The 18,647-nt window shown below is 41.8% G+C and overlaps 1 protein-coding gene across 2 annotated transcripts in view; it reads right to left on the bottom strand.

Moving 5' to 3' along the window:
- PITPNB (phosphatidylinositol transfer protein beta) overlaps positions 1–18,647 on the bottom strand; it is a 76,577-nt gene that overhangs the window by 57,551 nt on the left and 379 nt on the right. For both annotated transcript variants that reach the window (XM_032769854.2, XM_032769855.1), the window contains exons 2-7: positions 12,790–12,820; positions 12,384–12,529; positions 6,665–6,756; positions 5,888–5,895; positions 2,175–2,249; positions 1,291–1,374 (exon numbers count right to left, since the gene is read on the bottom strand). In XM_032769854.2, coding sequence (XP_032625745.1) covers positions 1,291–1,374; positions 2,175–2,249; positions 5,888–5,895; positions 6,665–6,756; positions 12,384–12,529; positions 12,790–12,820 — 436 coding nt within the window. The remainder of the gene's footprint in view (positions 1–1,290; positions 1,375–2,174; positions 2,250–5,887; positions 5,896–6,664; positions 6,757–12,383; positions 12,530–12,789; positions 12,821–18,647) is intronic.

Raw genomic sequence — 18,647 nt, 5'->3', positions numbered from 1 at the left:
GTCCATGCTGGAGCTCTTTTTGGATTTGGGACTGCATCACCACCCGCGCTGATCAGAGCTCCACGCTGGGCAAACAGGAAATGAAATTCAAAAGTTTGCAGAGCTTTTCTTGTCTACCTGGCCAGTGCATCCGAGTTCAGATGGCTTTCCAGAGCGGTCACATTGGTGCACTGTGGGATACCGCTCAGAGGCCAATACCGTCGATTTGCGGCCACACTAACCCTAATCCGATATGGTAATACCGATTTCAGTGCTACTCCTCTCGTTGGGGAGGAGTACAGAAACCGGTTTAAAGAGCCCTTTATATTGATGTAAAGGGCCTCGTGTGGACGGGTGCAGCGTTAAATCGGTTTAACGATGCTAAAATCGGTTTAAACGCGTAGTTAGACCAGGCCTAAGTGTACTCTGTGGCGGCTGGTGGGATTCATTTGCTATCGGTAGCACAAGAACTGGAGGTGAAAGTATGTTTAGAGCATAGGTGATACCGCAGACTCGAAGTACTTCAACGGTAGTGGAATTCAGCTGTGCCTTGGCTACAGATAACCGTCTCTCTCCCCAGAGAACCACCTGGATGTTTTTATAAATAAACTTCCCATTCAAAAGACCTCCACTTTTGCTGATTTGCTCCATTAACTTTCTGATATTTAATCACTTCAGACCATGAGAACACAGTAGAAATGTGCCAGTGTCCGCCAAGTAATGAAGGACCGTAAGTGAAGAGGGTCAAAAGAGAGATGCGTGATTAACACTGGTTTAAAAAAATAATGTGTTAACTCCGATTAACAGCCCTAAAAAAATAATACTATATCTGTAAATTGCACTTTCCCGATAAAAAGATTGCACTACAGTACTTGTATGAGGTGAATTTAAAAACACCACTACTTTTGTTTCTTTTTCACAGTGCAAATATTTGTAATCAAAATAATGTAAACTGAACACTATGCACTTTGTATTTGTGTTGTAACTGAAATCAATATATTCGAAAATGTAGAAAAACATCAAAAATTTATAACAAACAGAATACCAATTTAAATTTAACAGTGCAAATAAAACTATAGTTAATTTTTTTAATCTCGTGATTAATGACTTAATTTTTTTTATCATTTGACATCCCTTAATTTAGATCAATACTTCTTTTTAAAGCAATTTTATATTTACCTGTGGGATCAAATACATTGGGTGTATCAGTTTATTTACAATCAATGGAAAACAATGTTAAGGTGCAAACAAAGGCCAAAGTAATTAGCTAGACAGGACAACCATCTCCCAGTAAGCAGAGTGTCTACTTACTGCTGGTTCTACTTGAGTTCTGTCTGCAATGTCAATATGGACAACTTCAACACTCTTCCACGTGTTTGGATCCAAGTCGTGCACCTGCAACGGGGAGAAGGGACTTTACCCTTTGTTGTCTTATTGCAGCCAGTTAGTTCTTTATTACCCAGATTTTTCTGAGTTCTACAGAGATGGACAGTTTTCTTAGAATCACCTCGGGAATATACTCCGAAGTTACCACTTATTTAATTAAGCAATTCTGAAGCTAGTTGTAGCTTTATTAAATCTTCAGTTCTTGTGCTTTCAGAGGAGCTTGGTTTTAAGATTAAATTGTATTCTGTTACTTTTCTTACAGCTAAGGACATCAAACACTGTAATTAGAATCATTATGCATTCAATAGGCTAGGCAGACATTTTATTTAGTGAGCAACCTTCACATAAAGCTCTGAAGTGCAAGTGATCCAGTTATTAGTAACCTGCCATACATCAAATGAGTTCATTAGAGACTCCAGCACATTTTGAAGTTGGCTAGCCATATACTGTTTTGAAATGTATCCATTAACATGTATCTCTCAAAAGAGTGACCTAATGCAAACTGAAGAGCCCAGATATGTAGCATGTGTCATATACATATAGCTGTTAGCCACAGATACACTTCAGATTAAGCACACACAGAATTGTCTAGGAACTTTTTGTGCCTTTCTCCAATCTCTTCCTTCCATGGCTGCAGGAAAAATAGCTTCATTGCTTTACAGGAGTACTTTTTATTATTTGTTGGAGGGAGGCTGCCTTCCTTTAAACAACAGCTATCGGCCACAGCCAGAAAAGGAATACTGGTCCATCAGGTTCAATGTGTGCAGGAAGTATGGCAAATGCTGGGTTACTACTGGACCCTGACTTACATTTTCTGATGTCCCCAAGTCTGGTTTATGCCAGGTCTCGATTTTTATGAAGAAGTCATCTTTCATATATTCATTCTGTAAAAAAACAAAACCAAGCAGCAGAAGGGTGACTATATTTTTTTCCCCCCTTTTAAATCTTACATTTAACAAGTTGATTTCTCCACCAGGAGAGGCACTGTAGGCCTTGACTAGCAACTTTGTTTCCCATTTTAACTCTGACAGAAAGAGAAATAGAGGCCCCACTACTGCACATGGAAACAGACAAGTTTAGAAGCCCTACACCTCAAACTGAAATATTGGTTAGAGCATAAGTTGTAACTTGACTGACGGTCATTTGATGAATCTAGATACCCATGACACTTACCCATACCAATATGGAGAATCTGTGAACACTTCAGTTGGAGTCCTCAGAGTGGTTTCAGTATTTCCTCCCCCCCTGCACCACATCACAGCAAGTTTTTTATTTCTTCTAAAATCAGGATTTTAATTTTTATTTATTAAGACTGACCACCACAGAAGTCTTAACAAAAGGTTCCATGCAAAAATACTATTCTGCTGTGGGATCTTTCCTACAGTACTAAAATATAGGAAGTGTCCCAAAAGATTTTTTTTTTTTTTTTAAATATTCTGTGAGTTAGTGCTAAAATCCAGGAAACATGAAGTTTAATGTAACAAAGCTAATCATGAAAGTCCACCTAACAGACCAAATTTCCACCCCTCCCTTGAGAAGCAAGGAAAGCTGTTACTGATACAAAGGGAAAGCATGCACTAGCATGCGTGTGTGCGCGCTCATACTGCTATTGGTTAGGCTAAACCTGATTTACAGCCCCATCTGCAACTCCTTGTATAGCTGGTCTCTAGTGAGGGCTGAACTGTTTTCATGGAGTGTCCACACTGGTGACTCTACAATAAATTCAGATTCATAAATGAAATCTGCTTGACAGAGAGCAGGTCAAGCAATTTAACATTACTTCCAACTAATAAGGTATTAGAAAGGATGCAAGACACTTTACAAAAACAAAAACAAAAACACAGTCAGTCTTTGAAGAAACACTTACCATTATGACAAGCAGTAGTTTCAAATTTAAGATACGTTTCTGTGATACCAATCCAGATTCTGGGTTAGCCCATTTCATAGAATATCAGAGTTAGAAGGGACCTCAGGAGGTCATCTAGTCCAACCCCCTGCTCAAAGCAGGGCTAATTCCCAGCTAAATCATTCCAGCCAGGGCTTTGTCAAGCCTGACCTTAAAAATCTCTAAGGAAGGAGATTCCACCACCTCCCTAGGTAACCCATTCAAATCAGCCGGACTTCACCAATCAGGAATAGGAATTTTTGCACACATGAGCCAGTCTTATTACCCTGCTCTTCCCAACAGGGCCGGCTCCAGGCACCAGCCCAGCAAGCAGCTGCTTTGGGTGGCCAATGGTGAGGGGCGGGACACCCGAGTCTTCGGCAGTGAGTCCCTCACTCCCTCTAGGAGTGAAGGACCAGCCTCCGAAGACTGAAGAGGCAGTGTTAGAGCTGCAGATCACGATTCCCCCACTCCCCCTTTTCTTTTTGCTGCATTGGGGGAAGGGGGGGCAGCAAAAACCCTGGAGCCGGCCCTGCTTCCCACAGTCAAGGAACCCTATATATTTGACCTGCGATCCTTCATCATTCTGCCTCAACAGAGCTGACTTTTCAGACTAACTGCCTACTGGTAAGACTGAAAAAAAAAAGTGGCAAATGAAAGAGTTTCATTTGTCAGGAAAAAACACTTTTTAAATATCAGCTATTAGCTTAGATGTCAATTTCACAAAGTATGAACTCTTGGCAAGGCATACATAAAAGGAAGGAATCTTCTGCACTATAGAAGTGGAGCTTGAGTTAATGTGAGCTTCTCAATGAGAATGTCTGGTTCCCCAAAGCATTCCCAACTTCCCAGCCCTTCTCTGTAACAGAAAGCTCAACTCACTCCGTGCTGGATAATCCATTATCTGCTCAAGGGACAATAAGATGCTCTCAACTCAATGTCTTATAAACATTTTAGCTCTCAGTGTGGAGGAAAGGTTGGGCTGCAAGTTCTCACAGTATCAGTGGTATCTCTGTAAGCAAGATCCATGATATTGTCAGATGCTGGCAGGGTGTGTTTCTGCCAAACATCCCAGGGTCAACCGACTAATTTCAAGCTACAGTGGCTATATACTAGAGAAGAGACCAAAAACTGGTTTACACTTTACAGCAACCATTTTTAACAAAGAGAAGGGTTTTCATGTTCAACCTTAGCTCAGTGTTTAAATACCTACTGGTGTCATTCTTACTCTGACTAGTCCAGCTTTAACACACTGGTTTATGGTGTTGCAGGATGGGCCAAACTCGAGTTACAAAGGAAGTTGCTCATTTATGGAAATTAACATTCATTTAAAATGCACTTTACGACACTGCCAGCAAGAACTGCTTTGCACATCAGGCTATAGGGCCAAATTTGCAAAGTGATGCATGAGGTTACACAAATTTGCCATTAAATTATGATAGCAGTTGTGTGTCCGCTACATTAAACCATTACCACTTAGGATACTAACTTTGCTCAGTGCAATGACACTATTTTGAGCATTTCTTGTTTATGTCTACAGAAGAGACTTGTAAATTCTTGGGCACTACACGATAAATCAAATGAAGTGCTAATCCTTTCCCATTCTCCAGCTGCACTTAACCTGAATGATTCCAAGCACGACATTCAGCAGGAAAATTCAGCAGCTGGCTCTGGGGTGGAACTACAGCAAGAACTGCCACTCCAACAGACTTGTGCTCCATCGAATACAGTATTCTGTCTCCTGGAAGTTCAAAGACCCAAGTATTTTTCACATCTAAATTCAGTGAGGGACTCCAACAAGTACCGTACAGTTTGGCTAATTTGGCCTTATGCAGGGAACAGAGTGTCATAGCTCAGATGACTAAGCAGTTTTCACTATATACACACACACACTGATTCAGGAATTATTGAGGTTTTACCCTTCTCAAAGACTATGGTGAAAACTAACGCATCCTATAAGGGATTGCTGTGGGATGTTTTAGGCTGGCTGTTTTTTTCACTTCACTTTCCCTAATGGAAGAGGTTATGTACTTGGACACATAATTGGGACTTCTTCATGCCAGCCTTCACAAAGACCTTACCACATAGGACCATTGAACTAGAGAAAGCCTGCACCCTTCTGACTATCCTTGAGAGTACTTACCACTTTCTGGTGGAAAGAAAGCTCCTCCAGAGACATTGGCTGTCCAGTTCCATCAGGTCACATGCCCAGACCCTGCCGTAATTGCACGGAGAGTGTTTGATGCAATACGGCAAAGTTAGTCTGCTAAGCTAAGCTGGAGGAAAGCAGACCCCAAGGCACTTTCTTCCCTTTCCTGGATAGCTTCCTGTGGAACTCTTGCCATTATAAGCTGTATATTCACAGCTATTAAATCATTTAGCCATGGCACACTGTTCCAATATCAGGAATTATGAAGAGCAGAGTGAGTGATGAGAGCAGAAAAAGAGAATAAGGAGAGAAGTAGCAGCAAGTATCAGACTGAAAATTCTTGATTTCTGACTGATGAAATCTTACCTAACCAGTAAATCAGAGTCTGGATTGGCAGTTACGCAGCATCAGAAAGTCAGTTATAACTTTAATAACCAAGAGCCACATTAAAACACATTTCATAAACAAATAATAATCCAGGTACTCACCGTCACAACTGAAAGCCAGAGGGACATGCAACGAAAAGGAAAAGAAGGCATTCAAAATAGTGTTAATATGTGCAACAACTCTGTCACAAAAGTCTTAAGTCTAAAGCAATCCGTAATACAGATGGGGTTATATACAGAAGGTATAACACAACTGCTCATTAAAAACCCTTTGTTTAATAAAATAACCCCACAATAAAACCATTCATCAGCATACTTCTGTGAAACAATTTGTTAATGTTAAAGATTAAGTATGCTTTAAGGTGTTTTAAATATTTGACACAAGAGAGGCCAAAAAAATAAAAAAAAGAGACAGGATTCTTGGAAATCGAAAGCTTCAGAAATGGAATATGCTGAATGCATCTCCTTTACACAACTTGCTCCTCTAAAGACCAAAGAGTTTTCTGGACAGTAAACATGAATATTGCATCAAATCAAAGGAACTTTGATTGCTATCCACAAATTGTAATTTTTAACCTTTACACTCATCCTTTGCAGAAGCTTTTAGGGTCTGTAAATTATGTCTCTTTCCTAACAAGTTTTATCCTGGACTTGGAAAGAGACATCAGTCAGACTCTTTAGTCTTGTACTGGAGACATCATAACTGCTGGTTAACTTACATTGTCTTTCATGGCTGCATAGCTCAGCCAGATTAGGTTTGCCAAAAAGTGACCTGTAAGATATTTTCCACCCAATTACAAAACTTTGGGGCCTAAACCACTTGATAGCATCTCTAAGCAGTATGGCAAAAATGTAAGAATCAATTCAGAGCAAGCTTACTTGTTCTACAATATGGATATGCATTCCAAGCCTTTTCATGGAATACCAAGGAGCCTTCTGGAGCAATCATCCTTACAAATCCAGGAACTTTACTGTGAAGAGCAAAATATTGTACATTTGTTACAGCTTTGCCAACTGAATCAGATTCCACAATGATTTCTAGCAATCTAATTGAAAAGGCACATCTTTTTACCCCAAGCATATTAAAAATGATGCACAAGCAATCAATTTAATTTGTATGAACTGCAATAATGTTACCATTCCCAAAGTAATTGAGTCACTTAAGCATATTTTTAGCAGCATGATCTCAATCATAAATTCAGTTTAGCTTTCCTTTCTCTTCACCTACAGTAAACACCATTGCCTAAAGAAACTCTGCTCTGAGGTTCTGGTCTGCTGATCTCTCTAGCAGCATGACATAACAGATCAAGTCATGTAACTCAGTTAGTTCTGATCTATAAACTGGATAGGAATAGATTAAATTATCCCAGTTATGTCTCAAGAAGTAAATATTGATTTCCTAGTATAAAAATTGCCAGGCCTGATTAAACCTAAGGCCCACCGAGTCCAGAATTCTCCCCCTAAGAATGGTCAGATCAGATGCTTCAGGGTAAAGTACAGAAACCTCATAAAGATAAGTTTTTCTGAACCCCAAGCAGCTGGTTATTGGTTTATGCCCTGAAGCAGGAGAGATTCTATCTACAGTTGTGGACATTCTCATTATCCATAATGGATCAGGAGTAGCTCCACCACTAAACAAACATTGATTTCTTTTTTTAAAGACTGTGACTTTGTAGTTTATAAAATTGTAATCAGTGGTACAGACTTAAGCTAGGTATAGTACAGACATCTGTACTCAGCTCTGCCCATGCCCACTTAAAGAATGACCTGCAACAACTTTCCAGGAGTTAGTAGTTCCTTTTCACACCAATAAATCCCACATAACATGGCATTTGTGAGTAACAGTTATCTGCTATGTAGTTAGATTGCTACTGAACTCATTTCTCTTGCAACTCAAGTTAGGATTTTCTCTGATTTCTCAAGATGAAAGGCTCAAGTGCCATCTTATGCAGTAATATATTTATATGGTCTGCTTTAATTCCTTATAATCACTTCACTACCTCTACTGTTTGACGCCCAGTTCCTGAACAGATTCCTTTTAAATGGAGAATATTTTCAGTGTCTCATGCCCTGTTAGATCAAGAAAGAAAGCGGAAAAGTCAGTGCGGCTACTCGGAGAAAAGAATGAAGGGGTCAAGAACAAGACCAGTAACCAGGGCTGAAGTTCAACACTCTGGACAATCATTCAAGGTTCTTTCTACCTCAAACGGAATGGAAAAGTCATCTTTCCCCAAAGAATCGCTTGTAAGTAAAGATCACCTTTTCACCAGGATTGCTGAAGTGTGAGCTCTCTCACTCTACAGGTACCACTGGTGACTGACCACATGGGAGCGATCCAGAACAAATGGCAAAACAACATTGCTATTTTCAAATATTCAACCTTAATGCTTTAAACAGATTTAAATGGAGATGGCCAGCCAGAGCCAACCCAACAAAAATATTCTAACTTCACAGCAGCCACAGCAACCCTCTATGTCAAGTTCCGGCTACAATTTTCTATATGCTTGTATCAGAGGGGTAGCTGTGTTTGTTGCTTTTTACACATCCAGACTAAGAGTCCTGTGGCACCTTATAGACTAACAGATGTATTGGAGCACAAGCTTTCATGGATGAATACCCACTTCGTCGGATGAAAGCGGGTCTTCACTCACGAAAGCTCATGCTCCAATACGCCTGCTAGTCTATAAGGTGCCACAGGACTCTTTGCTGCCATATGCTTGTAGTTAGTTCCAACAGATCAGCTCATGTTTTGGCTCATGCTGCCAAGCTGGAACCTCTGTTTGGCAATAAAAAAAATTATCTGACTTGAACAAGTTTAATCTTGAATAACAAAACACTGATTTGACTGGTTTGATAGCAAACATGAGATTTCAGTATTTCAAGTGAATTTACAATTTACAGTGTACACTGAAGAGTGCCTGTACCACACTCTTCCACCAAAAGAAAACACACCTAAGGATCAGATGTGAGCCAGCTGAAGGACTTTTATTTGATTTATATAGAAAACACACATCCCAAGCTCTATGTACCACTGACAAAACACAAAATGCCACATATAAAGACTGGACCAGTAGCTGCTCCTCACTCCAAACCAGAAAAATAATTAACCAAAGACTAAATTAAGATGTGACAAATAGTCACCACTCCCCACCTTTACCATAAACATTAGCTCTTATCATACCCCTCCTTCCTCAAATGCCTACGTAGCACAAGCTGAAGAACACCAAATCTGGCTATTTAAGAAATGCATTCACCACTTCAGGACCCTGTCAGCAGCTCCCTCTTTTAAACCAAGGGGGTTCCTGCTCTAGTTCTCTGCTGGGAGTGATGTCTCATTTTCATGTCACCTCAGTCTCCCAGACACTGAATCAGACGTTGGACAGCACTGGCTGGGTCAAATGAGAAAGCACACACCAACATATTGAAATACGCCCCATTAACACCCCCTTCCCCGCCACTGATTCCGTGCATGTCTTGAATTGGCAGGGAGATAAAATTGAAAGCTGTTTGATTCCACATGGGAGCACTCTTGGGTATGATGAACAAGGATCCATCCTCCTCCTTTGGGAATGGTCAGCAACCTGAGAGAAGTCATATCTACTCCCTCTACAGGCAAGTCAGCAACACCTCATAACTAATGGTATTGAAAGCCAATGATAGAAAACATCAGCAATGGACAGTGGCTTTTCATTCATTGCCAGGAGACCTTCAACGACATCCACCAGTGTAGTCTCTGTACTGTGACCAGGTCTGACAAGGAGACCTGCAGCCTTCCCTGACATTATTGCCTTGCCCTAGTTTGTCTATTGTCCCTGTGCCTTCAGTTTGTCTTTCTCCTTTCCATTTAGGCTACAACCCTTCAAATATGGCACACTGTCCTGTCTAAGGGATACTTCCACTCAGAGATTAATATGCACTAGGACATACCTAACTCTACGTTTAATAAAGGCACATGCATGCAGAAAAGTGCCTTTGGGTTTTTTACTTTTTAAGGAGTTGGTCAAACAGAAGTAGTAATTCACAAATAATTTCTTCATGAACTGATGGAACAGAGTTAGCTAAATTATTGGAGTTTTGCTTAACCAGCTCTAGTCTTAAGTACATAAAATGTTGAAGTATAAACAAACAGGAATTACATTCTTATGTATCACAGAAAGTGCCCCCCCCCCCCCCCCTCAACTCTTGGGGGAATTCTGCACTCTATTTTAAAATTCTGCAAAAAATTCTGCATATTTTGTCAAAACACAATATAATCACTCCAATTTCAATTATTTTGGTAATTTATTTCAAAATAGATGTCAACATGTCAACAATACAGACAACAGCAAAAAAGATTCCCCTGGGAGCAGAGAGTTAAAGAAACCCCTACAATAACCCATTTTCAGTTGAGGGTGTTGGAGGGGGCTGTGTGGGGCCCACAGAGCTCAGATACCCGCACTCCTCTCCTTGCAGAGTCCAGCCACCGGGCACCCCATTCCTCACAGAGCCCAGCAGCAGGGCAGCCCCCAGGCACCTGCACACCCAGAGCCTTTACTCGCTCCAATCTCTTTACTGTCCCACCAGGTTTTCTCTGCAATCACCAGAGTTAGAAACTTACTCTTTTTCTTCTAACTGAAAAAGATTCTCATAATCTCATTACTCCAGGAGCTGGAGCTTTAGGACAATATCACATATCACAAGACTCTCAATATAATCCTGTACGTGCACGCCCATAGATGATACAAAGCTGGTTGGTTCTCCCAGGTCCTCTCCATCCAGGAGAATGAGGATCAAGCAAAGCATGCAGCCTCCAGCCCTGCCAGGCAGGGCGATCTGCTCACTTTGAGCTGGGCTCTGCAGAGTTTAGCAGCCCCTAGTGGCAGCCAGAAATTCTGCAGAGTAAACAGGGAATTCCGCTAAATTCTGCATGGCGCAGTGGCACAGAATTCTCCCACGAGTAATATATTCTGAGGGAACCAAATCAAAAAGTGAAATATTACTGAGTTTCAGATCTCTTTTAAAAAAGAAATATCTATTCTTAGAACATGTGAGCTCAGTGAACTAACTGGAAAGCTGTAAGGAACCCCACATTAAAGGCAATCTATAAACAAGTCATACTCTAATGACTCAAGTTAAGACTCGTTACTTAATACACATTTCGGTACTAAGTGATTTAGAAATAGTATTGCAATGGGGCTCTAGAAATATGACAGGCCAGCTGGGAGGCTCTGTTCCAAAATACTCAAAATTTTCATAATGTTTTGGAGGAAAAAACAGAAGAGCAATTTAAACAATAACAAGAGCTGAAAATTCTGATTTCTTGTAAAATGGTAAACTAGATACAGTAAGCCATGCAAAACAACACCAGTGACTATCATGGTGAGTAGTCCAACAGAAAATAAAGGAGGAGGGCTTCACTCCTCATGAACTTCGGTCAGCAAACGCTGCACAAGTCAATTTCTACTAGATACACCACAAAATTGTAGCAACACACAAATTACCAGTATCTTAATCTTAAACTGAAATAGAACAAGTACAGCTTTCTGATGAAATGAAGCCCTGGCACGTGTCTTCATTACTAATCTGTACTGCATACACCTGCCAAATTAAACACTAGCACAAAGCATAGGCTTAGTTGAATCCCAGATCCACTTTAGGTAAGGGAAATGAAAGACAACCAAGGAGGAATTTCTTAGGTCAGAAAGTTGTTTCTAACTTTGAAGACTTTGACATTACCAATCACAGAGAACGAGGAGGAGGTTCTGGTCAACAATTCAGTTTCTTGTTAGTCAATTTTTTCTAGGTCTTAACTACAAGCTTCTGTTCTATATTATTTAAGTCTTCAAAGAAAACCGTAATAGATACAGAACTATACTCTTTGTCCAGTGGACAGTCTGTTTACAGTTTTACAGGATCAAAATAGACTGGGGTCCCAGTAGCTGTAGCAAGATTCCAGCAACAATTTTAATAGGCAAATATTAATGAACATTTCCCATACAAGAATAGAAGTGGAAGACAATTGTAGCCAGGATACTAAACCACTTTTTATACTAGACACCACACTGGTGCATGTGTGTCAAAACAGTAAGCATGAAAATGACCTCAAATGAAATCCTCTTCCATAATTGTAAAAGGAACAAAAAACATAGCCCACTGGCAGCAAATATGGCCCAATTTCAGGAAGAGTCTAGGGAACTGTAGCCTGGCTGAGGTAGTGCTCATGTCGCACAGGGAAAGGTATCAAGTAAAGTCTTGTTAGAAATACATATTAGCAGGGATATGCTGCTGCCATTAATTTCTTCACTAACAAAAGCACAGGCTGAAGTATCGCAAGCTTTGGGAAAAGTCATGTATTTAACATGAGCAATTTGATGAGCTGTATAAAACAGCAGAAAAGTCTTAGGTGAATGAAGTGCCTAAAACTTACCTTTTTTGACGTCCACATCTATTTTATGGTGTGCTCTTCTTCTTCCCAATTACCCTTCATAAAATTCCAAGCTGGCTCTGAATATTTCCTGGTCAAGACTGAAGTGTACTGTACTTTTACATGATGAAAATAGAAGCTCAGAAATCATGGGTCAGTAGTTCCCCTACATAAAAATACAAATAGATCCCTTACCTCTTTAAGTGATAGATTTTGTGGGTATACTGTCCCTTTTCACTATCCTTTTCATAAGGTTCATTCTTTAAGACTTGAATTCCTTCACCGCCTCCTGTTTCATTTTTACTAGCTTCTGCCACAGAGTAAAGTTGCCCAACTTGATACTGAAATTAAAAGATGCAAAATTTCAACATTAAAATGTGACAGAGGAAAACTGTTTAGTGTGTTAGAATTTAGGTATTTCAGTTTGACCAGAGAACTTTGCCAGATAGCTGAGACAAGTTTGCTCTGCCTCACTGATGGGACAGTAACTCACATCTGGTAGTCTAATGGACACACAGTACAGAACCAACATTTGGATCCAGGCTAATCAGTTTTTAAAATAAGACCATAAAATCCAACAAGAAATGTAAAGCATACATACCTCTTGCACTGAGCATGGTAAAACCACTCGGCTGAAAAAGAAAAGGAACAAACTGAATGTATAAAATAAGCATCTAAACAGTCAGTCATCTGTTCCACAAGCAGCATCTGTATTAGCCTTTATAAAGATATTCATAAAAATGGCAAAATCTATGTTCATTGACCTTTTATAAAACAATACTAGTTAGACAAAATTACCTAAGTAGAAAGTAATCAACCAAGTACAACCCCATGTTAGATACTTGTTATAAGGAAAAAAGGGTTTGAGTGGTTGAAATAGGGGAGGAATAAGGAGACCTAAGAACTATATCCAGCTCTGCCATTGACGTGAAGTGACCCCTCAGGCAAGTCACTTTCAATTAGACACCTGCAAATTTTTTTTTAAATACAAAATGCCCCAGCTACAGTGTCTGTTCCAGCATAAGCCTCTAGTAAGGCAGAATTTCGCAGGATGCCACAAGGGAGGTCAAGAGTCAAAAAAGGCTTCGCTACAATTTTAGCTTCCCACTATGCATGCTTAGAAGCGGTTTATAATTACTTACAAAAATGATTTCTCCCTTGCCTCAACCCAGCAAGCTAGGGTTTTAATCCCCAAGGACTACCCATACATAGTTTTACTTTTTATACTTCAGCCGTGAAAGGATCTTTGAAATTCACCTTCCCACAGAGAATATTTTATCTTATCCCGTAACTGAAAGCATTTTGCTTGAGCTTTCCAAAATTTCACCTTTAAACAGAAACCAAGAACAGAAGACTTCAGCCCTAAAGGTGAATAATTTGAAAAGCTACATGAATGAAACAGGGTGAGTAACAGAAACAAGCTTCTGTCCTAAAAAATAATAATTCACCCACCCTAATTCATTTAAGCAACCTCACTATAGAGACTCATTCTCCTATCCTATAACAAGGCAAAACATAAAATGAGGTTCAATTTGGGAAAATACGGCTAATAAATCTCAGGGGAAAATAATCTGAAATATAGATGGTTGGTGGGAAGGAGAAACTTGGGAAGAAGAAACTTGGGAAGCAGTAGTTGAAAGGCCTATAGATAGCAGAGAGCACACCAGATGAGAGTGTGCAATGCAACAGAATAGCAAAAAGGGCCAATTAAGTTTTGGGGGCACGCATAAAGCAGTAGCACCACCCTCATTTTGTAGCAAGGAGGAGATTGTCTCTCTCACTAGAGCTGTGACATGCAGACACAGCTAGGATGCTAAATACATCCAATTCTGGGCATCTGACTGCTGACATTACTGGTACCTTTTCAGTTGTCTCATAGATCTACAACACACAGCTCTTTATACATTCTGGGACTACTCAGAGCTAAGAATTTTGGCCAAGAGCATTACCTCTACAACCCAATCTGTACCTAAGGAGTGACTGTTTCTATCAGACGCAGACCTTGCTACAATTATTCATGCCTTTAACACCCTGAGCTCAGATTATTGCAGCATGCTACATGTGAGGACAGACCTTGGGATGATTTGGAAGCTAAAATTAGTGGCAAATGTGGCTGTCCACTTGCTAAATAGGGTTTCCTGCAGGGAGCACATTATATAGCTGATCAATCCATCTCCTGACTCCCAGGTGGAGTTCAAAGAGCTGCTTCGACCTATAAAGTGCAAAGTGGTTAATAAAATTAATTATTATGGCTAGTTAAGTGACAGCCCATCTCCCTAAGCATACTGCTGTGGTAGCAAGCAACAGAAATGCTCAAACTGGAGCCCCTTTGGTCTAAATAGGAGAAGATGGTGCTTCTTACTCCAGAATGCACTCCTGGCCACTCCGCAGATCTGTTAATTTTCTAGACACTCTCCCAGGCTCATGTTTTCCCCTAGGCATAAGAGGAGATGGGATTAATTTAGAGATAATGATGATGGGGTACCGTTTACTGGGTTTTGGAGAGCAATTATTTGGAGATTCTTGGCATCTTGTGTTTACTTGTATTTTAATGCTGTATATTTTTAACTCTTTGTTTCGCATCACAAGCACTACAAAGATGCTTAAAATAAAAAACTGGAGCAAATTCTGATAAGAGCAGCATAAACCATTAACAGGTTGAAATAATTCCTTATGCCAAAAGAGTGAAAAATAAGTATGTAATAGTTTGGACAGTATGACAATGACAGTTGTGAAATTTAATCCAAGGGCTTTGGGACACAGTTTGTGTCAAATACAAAATGCAAATAAAGTTGTATTACGTTGTACTGCGGTGAATGGGTATAAATACCAGAAGAAAGGCATTATTTGGAGGGGTCCAAGCAGGCATAACTAGGTGCAATTATATAAAGCTAAGCAATAAAAATATTTCGGTACATCACCAGGAAAAGCACTCTCCCAATGGAAATGGTGAGAGCCCCATAACTGAGCCCTTCAAAACTACACTACAAAAACCATTAGAAAACAATGTAGGGAACAAGCCTGCACTGGTCATGGGAGGGAGAAAAATGAAACTGGTCTTTTCAAGCAATGATGTCTATGAGTCATTGTGCCAACATTGCAGTGCCAACTCCTTCCCAACTGCTGTTGTTAAGAAGGAGGTTTCTTTAGCTGATTGATTACTCATAACCCATCAGAAGGGAACTGTTAGATGCTTTCAACCACCTCTCCCTCTCTCAAACAAGCTGGCCATCTAAAGAGCGGAGTCTCAGTGCAGTGATGCTCTGCACACTCTGCAATGTTTACTTCTACTCTCTCATGGAGACTGAGGACAAATGAGAGTGGATAGAACACAGTAAAGCACAGGATGACAGTGCATATTAACCTCAAATCAACAAGATTATCAGCATCTGTGCTATAAAGACAAGAGCTGAAGCATTATTTCGTACATTATGACTGTTGGCGGTGGTTCACATTTGACGCTCCTTGGCTTGGAAGAGGAAATTCGCTAAATATTGTTTAAGTTGTCACAGCATTAACTCCGAAAGCTAATGCTAGGGCGCCAAACATAAGAAACCTGGCCAGAAGTTCAGGTTATGTACAAGAAAGAAATATGTTCCTTTAACAAGTCACTATAGTTGACTTGGAAATGCAACATAAGGGAAAATTTATTCTGGACACAATGGGAATTTCTTCAACAAAACAAAACTCAGTGCAATGTCCAGCAGAGGAAACATTTCAACATAATGGGAATGAGGCAATTTCATTTGCTACTAGATATTTTAGACATTGCCTCCAAACAGCAACTTTGACATTGCTTTGGACAGGTGAAAAGAGCTAATTGTTTTAAAACAAAGAACCATCACTTTAAGCCAGCCGCTGCTTGCTGCCAATTCCATCCCTCGAATTTGAGCAAAACCAACACTTTAAGGCATTGCTGTATGAAAGGGCTCTAGACGCTGAGCACTCAGAGACATTGTCAGATAGAATATGCAGTTTTCATCTAATAAGGTGCAAAAGTTTGAGTCCAAGCTGCACCGCCAGCGAGTGCAGGGGGGTGGTTTCCCCTCCCCCCAAGCCTGGGAGCCAGGGGAGGGGAGCAGACTGGGGCCAGGTCGCTCCACTTCCTGCAGGAAGTAGCCAGCCCTCCTCCCCCTGTCCCCTATGGAGACCTGGGGCCCTCCCCCACCCCTGTTTCTCCCCTCCGGAGGCCTGGGGCCCCAGCCTGCTCTGCTCCCCTGGCTCCCAGCCTTGGAGAGAGGGGGGAACCGCACCCCCACACTCGCCAGCGACACAGCTGGGAGCCAGGGGAGCAGACCAGGCTGGGGCCGGGTCGCTCCACTTACCATGCGGTGAGTTCAGGGTCAGACCTGGCTGCAATCTTCAGGGGAGTGGGGGTGGAGCTGGGGCGGAAAAAGGCGGGGTTGGGGCAGGGCAGGGGGAAGAGCCAGGGATCCCCCCGCCCTTCCGCAGCTCCCAGCCCTGTGACACCCACCCCCGCCTCCGCCCAGGGAGCTCTCCGCCCCAGCTGATCTCCACTCTGCCTTCTCCGCTCCACTTCTCCCGCCTCCCAGGCTTGCGGCGCCAATCAGCTGTTTGGGACCACTGTCCTACACCACCACTCCGTTACTTGCTATGGGTAGTCCTTCCCTGCAACCCTCTGCCCCAGCTCACCTTCACTCCACTGCCTCCCCTGAGCGCGCTTTTTGGCGACCCCAACCACTTGGCACCCTAGGCAGCTGCCTAGTTCGCCTAGTGGTTGCACTGGGCCTGCCAAGGGAACATTCTTTCCTTTAGAGAAGAAACCCCTACTTGCTTCTGCCACAAAAAATGAAAACGGAGTAAAGAATATGTGAAGTAAAATCATCATCATCGTCTGTTTGGCAATTATTAGGCCAGGTTCACACGGTTATTTTAAAACTCAGTCACCCAGGTATAATGTAAATACAGTTCACAGCAAAACGATAATTCAAACTGATAGATTCAAAGGCCAAAAGGGCCCACTGTAATCATCTAGCGTGACCTCCTGTAAACAAGTCACAGAATTTCTCCAGAATAATTTCTAGAGCATCTTTTTTAGATAAATATCCAATCTTGATTTAAAAATAGCCAATGATGGAGAATCCACCATAACCCTTGGTAAACTGTTCAAATGGTTAAAGTGTACATTTTTGACAGGGTAATTATTTCCAGTCTGAATTTGTATAGCATCAGCTTCCACCCACTCGACCATGTTAGATCTTTCTCTGCTAGACTGAAGAGTCTGTTATTAAATATTTGTTCTCCATGTAGATACACCTAGATTGTAATCAAGTCACACCCTAATTTCCCTTTGTTAAACTAAATAGATTAAGCTCTGTGAATCTATCACTATAAGGCAGGTTTTCTAATCCTTTATTCACACTCCTGGCTCTTCTCTGAACCTGTTCCAATTTCTCAATTCCCTTCTTGAATTCTGGACATCAAAACTGAACCACAGTATTCCAGCAGCACTAGAGCAATGCTAAGTACAGAGGTAAAATAACCTCTCCATTCCTACTAGAGATCAGGACCGGCGCTAAGGGTTTTAGCACCCTAGGCACATGGCTATTTCGCCCCCTGCACCCTGGTCCTGCGGCTCCAGTGGAGCTGCCGCAGCCGTGCCTGCGGAGGGTCCACTGGACCACAGCTGCGGTAGAGCTGCCACAGTGGTGCCTGCGGGAGGTCCACTGGAGCCGCGGGAACAGCTGACCGTCCGCAGGCACAACTGTGGCAGCTCCACCGGAGCCGCCTGCAGCTCCCTCCGGCAAAATGCCACCCACCAATAATCCTGGAGCCCTAGGCGATTGCCTAGACAGCCTAAATGGAAGCACGGGCCCTGCTAGAGATTCCCTTGTTTATGCACCCCAGGACCACATTAGTTAGCTCTTTTGGCCACAGCATCACACTGGGCGCTCACATTCAGCTGATTATCTACCACAACACTCAAATCTTTCTCCCAGTCACTACTTCCCAGACCAGAGTTCCCCATCATGTAACTAGAGCCTATATTTTTTATTCTTAGATGTATACGTTTCTATTTAGCCATATTAAAACATATAGTTTGTCCACCATTTACCAAGCAATGCCAGATCACTCTGAATCAGTGACCTGTCCCTCTTCATTATTTATCATTCTCCAAATTTGCAGGTCAATTACAAACTCAGTCAGTGATGATTTTACATTTTCTTCCAGGTCATTGATGAAAATATTAAATAGCATAAAACTAACCCTTGCAAAACCTCAATGGAAATACACCTGCTTGATGATTACTCCCGTTTACAATTAGGGGCGCGGCAATGACGGGCCCGGGGGCAAGACTGGGCCCGGGGAGGCTGGCGGCGACGGGCCCATGACGGGGGCGAGGGGCCGAGGCGGCAGCGACTGTCCCGGATGGGGCGGGGGAGGCAGCAAGGCCGAGACGGGGGCGGCGAGGAGTCCGGGGGGGGCAAGACCGGGCCG

Source organism: Chelonoidis abingdonii, chromosome 22 (assembly GCF_003597395.2).
Source record: "Chelonoidis abingdonii isolate Lonesome George chromosome 22, CheloAbing_2.0, whole genome shotgun sequence".
Classification (NCBI taxonomy): domain Eukaryota; kingdom Metazoa; phylum Chordata; order Testudines; family Testudinidae; genus Chelonoidis; species Chelonoidis abingdonii.
This window is presented reverse-complemented; position numbering and strand designations above follow the sequence as displayed.